Below are 12,054 nucleotides of genomic sequence, written 5' to 3' on the forward strand. Positions count from 1 at the left end.
AGGAGGGTATTGTCCAATACTGAAAAGACATTCAATAATTGCTATTAAGTGTTTGGGAAGCTTGCCACTGACCGTCAGTTAGTATGGTCTCATTTCTATTACTGATCTGTGCAATTTTTAGTGCAGAAGACAGCATTTAGTGTTGAATGGGTCTAAAGATGTTTTAGAGCACTCTCAGATTGGATTGGAGGGGCCTTATTAGGTGGGAGTACAGGAAGGTTGTCACAGTACCCATATTTTGCACTTATTGTTATTTTATTATTTATTTTTGTAGGGTCTGAGTGATTCAATGATTTACTTTAGTCCATGCTGGAACTCAGCCCATGCATGCTCAGCCACAACATATTAGTGTCTTGAGTCCCTATACTTCCTATGTTAATTTAAATAGACAGAAAGGTACGTTCTACTGATTGTGTACGATATTTTGAAGGGGATACTTTTTTATTATAGTTAAAAATAACTAAAAGTAGGCTACTAATAGTAAAAGTATTTACCCAATTCAATAAAATTACATTTAAAGTTCGGTAGACAGTTCCTGTCAATTCTTTATCTGACCTCCAAGGGGCAGTATATTTCATATGGAGACACCGAATAGGTTTACTTTTGTTTAAAAATATAAAATTTAATTGTTATAATTGCCCGTTTGTTTCTGATACCAACAAAGTCAAATGGAATGAAAAAAATACAACATTTGGAACAATTTAAAATTCATGTTAACTATGCAATGACAGCTGTTGAATAGATTAAAACATTCTGTTACAACATTCTGTTTCAACATTCAAATTATCTGAATTTGCTTCCCAAGCGGTAATCATGTAGGCTAGAATGTGTTAGATAAGTATGGCTGGGACACGGTATCGCATCAGATCAAATTAACAAGATAAATCATACGAAGTTATTGACAGGGGTTACATCAGTCTAACAAAGTAAATGTCTGCTCTAAGTAGCCTGTGCAGCATTTTGGAAGGAGCGGCGTATGTGTTGTGCTGGCATTCTCCGTATGGTTTATCTTTTTGAGATAGGCCTACTCAAATAGCTGATTTGTGTGCTTGTTCCGTGAGAACAGAATCTACATTTTAGTCAGTCTGTTAAAGCCAGAGGCTTTAATTTTACCTCTATTTAGTTTGGCATTTCAGCGTCTGTCTTGAAACCCTTTGTTTTGAAGCAACAGTTTAAAATTGGCAAATTTGATTTCTGCCATTAGCATTTACTCATGTCATGCCGTTCGGCCCGTTCCGTTACGAACGAATCGAATCGGTTCGTGTGAATCGGTTCATTTGAATGAACTGGTTCACAAGTAAAAGATCCGGTCGCTACCGCGTGCTTTAACAAAAAGTAAACAACTAGAGGGGAAACTTTCAGCGAATAACAATGTAAATTCCTGTATGATTCGAATATAAATCCATCGTATGATTTCAGAAGACTTGGAATTGAAACATTGATCGATTGTGTTCACTATATGAACTTCCATTTTATGGAAAATCTGCATGTAGATGAGGGTGAGTAGCCTATGACTTTCAATTTGAGGTGAACTAACTTGTATTGAACTAATAAGAGTGTTCATCTGCTGCCACATGCAGCTGCAGCACAACCATAGACTGTAAAAATGCCAGTTTTTTTTTATTTTTTTATCTTTGGCCTAGTTTTGGATTTCTGTTTACTTTCTGGGGGTGTCGGGTGTATCCCCTAAAAGGCCTGCGGCCAAACATTCCTCACAGCTCAAAACTACCCAAAAGAGGAGAGAGAGCATATTACATGGTCAGCTGAGAGAGAGAGAGAGCGAGAGAGAGAGAGAGAGATAGAGAGAGAGAGAGAGAGAGAGAGAGAGAGAGAGAGAGAGAGAGAGAGAGAGATCGCTGAACAGTATGCATTGCATCCTCGCAGGTTGGTTATAACAGAAGGTCCTTAAGTGAAAGAGAGATTTTGTAAAAGGAAAGGAGAGGCCCTCATCGAAAGTAAGTGTTTTCTCTCTATCATTTATTCTTAAATGGTAATTTATGTTATGCCATTTCTGTTGAATTATGAACATTCAGAAAACGCTGTACTGCATACCATCCATCATTAAGATAATTTACTTTAATTGCCTTTTTTAAAGATGTTGTCCATTTATTACATAGTTTATTATTGCACATTTATATGAAAATATGTTGTGTGCATAATAATGTTACACTTACTATAACCCTCTTTCTGGTCTCTTTCATTATTTAAATAATAACTATATTTTTATTATTATGTGTCATTGTGTTTTTGGTCACTTTGTAAATATTTTCTAGGCTTGTATCTAGTTTAAAATTTAAACCCAGTTTACGTCAAATCTATTTTAGTAAATGTTTCACAGTGTGTGTTCTGGTCAGCCGATACCAATTATCATGTTTGCACGTCACTGAAGACAGAACAGTCTTTTTTAGTGTATCGCATTTCTTGTTCACTTTAAATTATTATGTTGCTCTAATGATATCAACTTTAACATAGCATGCAATATTGATATGAAATAATTTCTCATTTATAATAAAATCTTTGTGCTATTTAGCATTATTGCTGCGATACTTGCTATTGCAGTGTGAATTAACATTATAGTACACACATGCTGAACTTTTCCAATGCATTAAATGTATACATTGGTAAATATTTACAGCAATGAAATTTGTAAAAGCCAGCCTCTGTGCTTTTCTCATTCCTTTCTGACACCCATTTGAGAGGATTTTCTCACTAACAATGTCTGTCCAGGAAAGTGGCTGAATTCTGCATTCCACTCCAGACCCCAGCTACATTTGTGTATATATTTAAAGAAAGCCAGAGAAGACCTTGTCATGGTCCTCTCTCAGTGGTGATACACTCTTTGTCTAATAGCTCTTAACCTTGTGCTTGTTGCCATGCAACTCTAAAATCCAACTTGAGAAGTGCATTTCTTACTCTCCATGACTACTTTTGTCTTCATTATTAACTGAACAATTATTAAAAGATCTTATTTTTTGTGATAAAGTACATATTTACTTTGCAGTGGATATTTTTATTTCATGTTCTATTTATTCTATTCTGCAAAAAAAATCTGAAAAGGTGTAACTTTTAGTTGTGTAGGCAACATGCATAAAAAAGGAATACTTTAAATAGTCTTTAATAATAAACTCAGGAGATCACTAGGAGCACACAGGAGATAAACAACACATTAAATAAAGATGATAACCGACAGAGGACTAAACTGTACAGGGAGTATATATGAAATAGATAACAAGGAACTAAATGAGGTACAGGTGATAATTACTGAACAGAGCAGGGAAAAATAAACTATTGGAAACCATGGTGGAGCCGACGGTGGGAGGAGACAGGATGCAGCCTTGGTGTGTGGTCTAGGTGGAACCTGGGGGCCGACCGACAGAGGCGTAGCCGGAGCCAGATTGTGTGGAGACCCAGGGCAGAGAGGCTGATGGACCAGGATGACATCCACGGCCCAGAAGTCCAAGGAGGAGTCGCTGGCTCATGGGACCAAGGTGGAGTACTGAGCTCAGCAGACCGGGGCGATGACGATGACCGGGAAGCCGGAGGAAAGGAGTAGCCTGGTGGAGCCAAAAGGGTGGAGGGTCGATGTGCAGCCAGAGACCCGTAAGTCTGTGGCAGAGGCAAAGCGATGCTTGACTGAGGCTGAGTTGGAGGGACGAGGGGGCCCGGAGGAGTCCTGGGACTGACAGACCACGGTGGAGTTGAGGGAGTGCAGAGCCTGGGCGAAGCCAATGGATTGACAGACAGAGGAGGAGTTATGGGCCTGGAGGACCAAGGTGAAGGTTCGAGGAGGAGCTGGATGACTCCAGCAGAGGCGGCAGATCCAGGGAACTGGCCAGAACCAGCGGCAGAGATGGGAGCATGGAGTTGGGCAGGAACAACAGAGGAAAAAGGTCTTCGGATGGGACCGGAGCATCTGAACAGCCGGAAGGGACCGGCGGAGGAGTTTGTTCGAAGGTGAAGACTAGGGTGGAACCTGGATCCACGGACCTCAGATCTATCAGGCAACAGTCTGCTCCTGGCTCCAGGATTGACTGATCAGTAGGCGCATACTCCAGGCAGTCAAACTCCACAAGAACTCCCACATTAATGGTTTCAATGGCTGCCTGGTGGAAGTGGGCTTGGGGTCTGGGACTGCGACTGGTTCAGGTTTGACACTCTCAGTTGAAACCCATACAGGTAAGCAGACTCCAGACAGATGAAGACGTATTTCCTCCAGGTGTAACCCCCCATCTCCAGTAAGTCAACCAACTGACTTCACTGGGCCCCGACCCAGAAAATGGTCTTAAGACTGTTGTTGTCTGTCGGCTTTTGGTCGGTTATTCTGTAACGTTTAGTGGTATAGGCAACACACACGAAAAAGGAATATTTTAAATAGTCTTTAATAATAAACTCAGGAAATCACTAGGAGCACACAGGAGATAAACAACACGACAGAGGACTAACCTGAACAGGGAGTATATATGCAAGAGATAACAAGGAACTAAATGAGATACATGTGATAATTATTAGTTTTTTTTTCTTTTTGTAAGTATTTTTTTGTCACATGATTTGAATTAATTGTCACATGTTTTGGAGTGTGTGTCTAATTAAGGTGATTATCTGTTTCTGTAAGAGTTGTATTTTTCAACATGGGTATTGTGCCTGATGAAGACCTGACGGTCGAAACGTTGCGCTTTCAATAAAAGTTGTTTGTTTGTTTCATTGTGCGGACATCACATTTATTTTTTCCATAATTATGAGTAACCATAGAAAGAAACAGGGACATTATTAGAAACCAAGAAAACCAAAACTAAACAGAGCAGGGAAACAGAATATCAAAATTAGAGTTCATAGAACCAAACATAACCGTTACAAAAGAAAACCTAAATCAAGAAGCAGGCCTAAATTGTGTTACCACTCTTTTTTTTATTTTATTTTTTTATTGCAAGTTAACCAAACAGTAGCTTATACAAGGTAAGAAATCAATGACACGCACACAGAAGAGTGAAAAACAAAAAACAAATAGATGGAGAACAGTTAAATATATCGATATAGTGGTGTATGCAGGTTCATTGGTAAGTAATGAGATATTTTAGTGATATATATATAGATAGATGTAATTTAAGACAATCATAGTAATAGTATATAGTATAGTAATATAGTTGTAGTGGTAGTAAACATACTACTACTACTAATAATAATAATAATAATAATAGTAGTAACAATAATAATATTCAGTATAATAATAGGATTAGCATTAGTAATTTATAATAATAGTATTAGTAATAATAATAATACATTTAGATCAGTCAATTAAATTATTGTAAATATACACTGTTCTCTAGGTCTGGGAGCCGCTCGACAACTGCCAGTGAGCACAACCAACAGATCCTCCCGACATAGACACCTCCCTCAGATTCACATTAGCACTCTAATACTTGATATATATATATATATATATATATATATATATATATATATATATATATATATATATATTTATATATATATATATATATATATATTATTATTATTTTATTTATTTTTTTAAATAGCAACATTTCCACTTGGAAAATTATTAAAGATCACTTAAATGTTTTAGGGGAAAAGGCTCCTACATTTAACACATTTGATATGCAGAGTAAAGCTGTTATACTTTACACCTCCGGGAGGTCTGCTAGGGTCCGTGTGACGTAAAAATCGTCATCGGAGAGTGTATGCGGAGGCTCTTTGCGGACATCCGTCTGCCTCCCCATTTTTTATGACCGTGCGGACATGTACGGTCACTATAGGCTGCAAAAGGACCAACTGCGGATCAGCACCAACTGCGCTGATCTACTGCGCATGTGCAGAACACATCCGTCGCGCGGACCCCAGCATACACTTTTTTTGTAGTATAAATACAAGTAGTCTGCGTCCGTGCTGTCCTCAGCTGTCCGTGTACACGTCTAAACTGGAGTATAACTGAGGCTTAAGAGTGGATTTGGAAACCACCATGTAGTCTCAATTCATTCATTCAATAAAGTGAATGCTAGATTTGAAATTTACACTGTGGTTCAAAAGTTTGGGGTTGATACGATTGTTTAATGTTTTTGAAAGAAGTCTCACCAAGGCTGCAATACAGCAAAAACAGTAATATTGTAAAATATTCAAATAGAATAATTGAAAATAGATACAAAGTTTTGTCATGAAATTCTAGATGGCACAGGCTGATAGGTCCTTAACTCAATCTACTTGCAATCACATCATTCTGATTGGTTCCTGCTGTAAAGCAGCCAATGAGCTTGCTGCTCAACTTTCAAATACTTGGCCAGCGTCTGCAGTTTTCAGCATGGTTTTAGATTTCCTCCACCTTCCCCAGCTCCACCTATATAGATCTGCTATGGGTAAATAATGTATGCTATTGTACAGCAGCAGCATGTCTTACTTGCTCACAGCATGTCATGTATGTATTGGCAGTACCATGTTGACCATACATACATGCTCTGCAGCAGTAGTCGGAGCAACAGCAATAATCAAACACAGCAGCAATAACAGAAGCAGAAGCAATAATCAACAGCAGCAGCAGCAGCAATAACAGCAGCAATAATCAACAGTAGAAGCAGCCGTAATAATCAACAGCAGCAGCAATAACAGCAGTAGAAGCAGCAGCAATAATCAACAGCAGTAATAGCAGCAGCAATAATACGCAGCAGCAGCAATAACAGCAGTAGAAGCAGCAGTAATAATCAACAGTAGCAGCAGCAACAACAGCATTAGAAGCAGCAGCAATAACTAACAGCAGTAGAAGCAGCAGCAATAATCAACAGCAGCAGCAATAACAGCAGTAGAAACAGCAATAATCAGCAGCAGCACTAACAGCAGTAGAAGCAGCAGCACCAATACATAACAGCAGTAGAAGCAGCAGCAATAATCAACAGCAGCAGCAATAACAGCAGTAGAATCAGCAGCAATAATCAACAGCAGCAGCACCAACAGCATTAGAAGCAGCAGCAATAACTAACAGCAGTAGAAGCAGCAGGAATAATCTATAGCAGCAGCAGCAGCACCAACAGCAGTAATAAACAACAGCAGCAGCAGCAATAACAGCAGTAGAAGCAGCAGCAGCACCAACAGCAGTAGAAGCAGCAGCAATAACTAACAGCAGTAGAAGCAGCAGTAATAATCAACAGCAGCAGCAGCAGCATCAACAGCAGTAGAAGCAGCAGCAATAACTAACATCAGTATAAGCAGCAGCAATAATCAGCAGCAGCAGCAATAATCGACAGCAGCAGAAGCAGCAGTAATAATCAACAGTAGCAGCAACAACAGCAGAAGCAGCAGCAATAATTAACAGTAGTAGAAACAGCAGCAATAATCAACAGCAGCAGCAATAATAGCAGTAGAAGCAGCCGTAATAATCAAAAGCAGCAGCAGCAACAACAACAACAGCATTAGAAGCAGCAGCAATAACTAACAGCAGTAGAAGCAGCAATAATCAGCAGCAGCAGCAATAACTAACAGCAGTAGAAGCAGCAGCAGCAGCAATAATCAGCAGCAGCAGCACCAACAGCAGTAGAAGCAGCAATAATCAGCAGCAGCACCAACAGCAGTAGAAGCAGCAGCAGCTGCAATAACTAACATCAGTAGAAGCAGCAGCAAAAATCAACAGCAGCAGCACCAACAGCAGTAGAAGCAGCAATAATCAGCAGCAGCACCAATAATCAGCAGCAGCACCAACAGCAGTAGAAGCAGCAGCAGCAGCAATAACTAACATCAGTAGAAGCAGCAGCAATAATCAACAGCAGCAGCACCAACAGCAGTAGAAGCAGCAATAATCAACAGCAGTAGAAGCAGCAGCAGCAGCAATAATAAACCGCAGCAGCAGCAATTACAACAGTAGAATCAACAGCGTAGCAGATCTATTCCACCAAGAACAAACATTATTATTCATATTGAAAACAGTTGTGCTGCTTCATATTTTTGTGGAAACTGTGATACATTTTTACAGGAATCTTTGATGAATAGAATGTTCAAAAGAACAGCATTAATAATAAAATAAAAAAATCCCCCAAAAAATCCCCTTTTGAATGGTAGTGTATAATAAATATTTCACATGTTATTGTTGTATCTAGTGGTGTTGACTAAGGAAAACACATTTTGTGAGAAAATTGTAGTTTTGTCCCAATTCCAATATTTGCTTCGTGGACAGATTGAGCTACAGCAACATGTTGTAGCAATAGCAACCAAATAATCACATGAGAGAGATTTTCAGTTCAGGCTTTATTTGCTGCATAGTAACCACCCATCTCATTAGACCATTACAATAGAGGAATGGCCAGAGAGATGAAAGCACAGTACTGAATGAGATGATTAATTTCCATATACATTCATCTCATGACCTGCAGGAGTGCAGACCTGGGCTTATTATATTGCATACGTGTGTGTGTGTGTGTGTGTGTGTCTGTCTGTGTCTGTGTCTGTGTCTGTGTGTGTGTGTTGGCTTTCTTGAAAGGTGATGTATTATTTTAACTCTAAATTTAGGGATGCAATATCAGGCTTTTATTCATTTATATGCCTTATTTTATGTTATGTTAAATTGTAATACTATTTTACTGTATTTTTTATCAAATAAATTCAGCCTTGGTGAACAAACAAACATGAAAAATGCCTCAATGATCCTAAACTTTAAAATTGTGGTGTACATTGATTTCCAATTTGTGTCTGAAATATTTACATAGTGGCAAAGTTCAATAAAATAATAAATAATACATGTCTATAATTTCTAAAATACTTAAGGCAATGCAAACGCTTTGAATAGACATTTGATTTAATTTATGTTGTGATTTATCTGAGCCAATTAACTAGATCTGTACTTTATGTGATTATCAGTTTAATTCAATAAATGTATTCTAATGATTTATGCATCTCTGTGTCTGGCTCTAGTATGTTGCTGGTGTTGCTGTGCTGGTTTGTCGGGGTCACAGTGCTTTTATATGTCTTGTACTCCTGGTTCATCCCTGCTGTTGTGCAGTTCAACGGCAGTCTCGCGTTACTCTGGCATGATGTCGTCGTTGAGCGTGTTCTTGATACTCTGACCCGATCTACTCGACCACAGGTGACTCGATTAGTCCTGGTTTAACAGTTTTCTATCTCAATACAAAATTACAGAATGTACCTCGTAACCTCGGTCCTGTCCTGCATCTGCAACTAGGATGCATAATGGGACATGTGATCCAAAGACTGGGGGAGGTCAAAGTGTTAAACTATTGAGGCCCATAAATTAAATAAAGTCGTCACCAGAACCCTTTATGTCTTTGTTGTGCCCAGCGTCTGCTGAAAGCAGTACGGAAGCATGCAGCCCGAGGTGACCCTCAGAGTGTGATCTCGGCCATTGATCATTTCTGCCGACACAGTGAATGGGCTATGAACATTGGAGATGAGAAAGGTCAGAGCACTGCTTTTGTATTTCCAGACTCATGTAAAAAAATTCTTTCATTGCACAAAAATGTTCAGGGGAAAGACAACATTTGAATATATTTGCTTCAAAATTGGGAAATGGGTTTTATTAATTATGTTTTTTTAATTAAAAATTAAAAAAATTGTTTTCTTTTTAAATAAATTAATACTTTTATTCAGCAAGGGTGTCTTTGGTTGATCAAAAGTGACATTATAGACTTTTACATTGTTACAAAAGTTTTCTATTTCAAATTATTGCTGTTCTTTCGAATGTTCTATTAATCAAAACATCATGAAAAATTGTATCATGGTTTCCAAAACGATATCAAGCAGCACAACTGTTTTCAACATTGATAATAATAAAAGAAAATGTTCCTTGAGCACCAAATCAGTCATGAAACAGTCATGGTGCTGAAAATTATTCAGCTTTACCACCACAGTAATTCATTACATTTTAAAATATAATAAAATAGAAAACCAAAATTGTTTTTGGCTATACTTGTCAGGGCCAAATGTTCTCACTTATACAATAAAATATTATGACAACAACCGACTAGTGAGAACATTTTACTGATCCTCACCACTAGTTAAAAAGGCTTATAAATCGACCAAAACATGTTTTTATTAAAATGTAGTGTTGTATTTTGCGCATGTTTCTTGAGGGATATGTTTAGCGGTAAGGGTTGTGTTAGGCCAATGGAAGTCTGCAATGTCCTCACTAATATAATGAAACAAACGTGTGTGTGTGTGTGTGTGTGTGTGTACACTCAGGCTCTATCCTGGACTCAGTGGTGAGTGAGTTGAACCCAGAGAAGGTCCTAGAGTTGGGCACATACTGCGGATACTCTACAGTGCGCATCGCTCGTCTGCTTCCTCCTGGAGCTCGTCTGATAACACTGGAGTTCAATGCAGGTTATGCTGCAATTGCTCGACAAGTAATCGCCTGGGCGGGTCTTGAAGACAGAGTAAGGGCCCTGTTCCTTCACAAACACTTTTACATACAGTAGTCCTTATTTACTCTCTACTCTCTGCAAACGTTATGTTTGTAGCCTATATATTTCAAATGAAAGGAGTCATTTCCTGTTTATCATGCCTTGAATCGTTGTTTTACTTCATCAGGTCCAGCTTGTAGAAGGTGCGTCTGAAGATTGGATCCCGCGCATGAAGGAGCACTTTGGAATTGAAACATTTGATTTTGTTTTTCTGGACCACTGGAAGGACCGTTACCTCCCTGACACAAAATTAATGGAGGTGTGTTTGATTCTGACCACTGTAATTTCATTTAATCTCAGTTAGAGATCATTGTCTTTACAATGCAAAAATGTCCAAAAACTTCATGAATTCAGTTGCAATGTCAGTATTTTCCTCTCGATTTTACTGGAAGCACATATCCAACCTTGTCTGCACTTCTCTTTTTTACTGTCTTCTTTATTTATAGGATTGTGGTCTACTAAGGAAAGGCACCGTTCTGCTTGCTGATAATGTGATCTGTCCGGGAGTCCCAGACTATCTTCAATATGTGCGCAATAGCCTTTCCTATAAAAGCTGCTATTTTAAATCCCATTTAGAGTATACCAAGGCAGAGGACGGCTTGGAAAAGTCTGTGTTTTTGGGCTAGAGATATACAGAAATGGTTCATGCTAACCTTTTTTTTCGCTTGACTTTTTATGCTAAGAGTTTCTCAGACCTAACATGAGGTGTAATTTGAATGATTTATTATCATAAATCCTTAAGACGTACTGTACTTAAAATCTGTGAATCAGGACACGCATTTGTTGAAACAAGACCACTCTTTTACCACTCTGTACCACTAGAGGGTAGGATCACATTTCAAATGACTTGTCTCTCTAGACCTTCACTTACAGTGTAACCAGAAATGTTATCTTAAAAATATAAAACAGTGACTTTGTATTTATACTTTTACAGAAAATGTAACTTTTTTAGGTTATTTTACAGTTATTCTGTAATAATTGAAACAATGGCACTTTGTGTTCATGTCATAGAGTGTGTTTAATTTGAGCTTTTTTTTGCAGTATTGATAGCGGCTTATTTGGATTGCAGTTTTATTTACGTTTTTGTGCATTTGTGTATGCTTTAATGTTGCAAATGTATTTGTCTCTGGCAATAATGTTTTATTCATTTAATTTTTAAGGTGTTTTTTTTTTATTAGCTTTTTAATCTAAGCTACTGTCTTAATGTTAACTAAATTATAAAACACATTTTCATGACCTCACCATTGCTTGTGTGTGTGCCTGGTAAACCCTACATTATGGGAACAAAATTTCCCGTTAGTGTAATAAAGTTTGTACAGTATAAAGTGTGTGTGTGTGTGTGTGTGTGTGTGTGTGTGTGTGTGTGCTTGTTTATGTGATTTATGAGGACACAAATTTGTATAATGACGTGTATTACACTGGTATTACAACTTAAACGTGGTTTATGAGGACATTTCATGAGTCCTCGTAATTCAAATAGCTTAAAAACAATATTTTATTAAAAATGCAGAATGTTTCCTGTGACGGGGGCAGTGTAAGGGGATAGAATATACAGTTTGTACAGTATAAAAACCATTACGCCTATGAAGAGTCCTCATAATGTAGTTGCACCAATGTGCGTGTGTGTGTGTGTGTGTGTGTGTGT

At 38.1% G+C, this 12,054-nt stretch overlaps 1 protein-coding gene across 3 annotated transcripts; it reads left to right on the forward strand.

The window, feature by feature from the left end:
• The first annotated feature begins 771 nt into the window (after positions 1-771).
• Positions 772-11,811, forward strand: comtb (catechol-O-methyltransferase b). 3 transcript variants are annotated; one of them, XM_079596552.1, is made up of 7 exons: positions 808-1,499; positions 1,644-1,955; positions 8,905-9,076; positions 9,289-9,406; positions 10,189-10,382; positions 10,537-10,668; positions 10,856-11,741. In XM_079596552.1, exons 3-7 carry the CDS (start codon positions 8,906-8,908, stop codon positions 11,033-11,035), a joined length of 795 nt encoding a protein of 264 aa, XP_079452678.1. In that variant the 5' UTR covers positions 808-1,499; positions 1,644-1,955; position 8,905; the 3' UTR covers positions 11,036-11,741. The 3 variants fall into 3 exon arrangements, with proteins under 3 accessions (XP_079452676.1, XP_079452678.1, XP_079452677.1); XM_079596551.1 differs by having other exon boundaries at positions 860-1,499; positions 1,885-1,955; positions 10,856-11,775; XM_079596550.1 differs by lacking the exon at positions 1,644-1,955 and having other exon boundaries at positions 772-1,499; positions 10,856-11,811.
• The last annotated feature ends 243 nt before the right edge of the window (positions 11,812-12,054 follow it).

Source organism: Phoxinus phoxinus, assembly GCF_949152265.1.
Source record: "Phoxinus phoxinus genome assembly, chromosome: 22".
Taxonomy (NCBI): domain Eukaryota; kingdom Metazoa; phylum Chordata; class Actinopteri; order Cypriniformes; family Leuciscidae; genus Phoxinus; species Phoxinus phoxinus.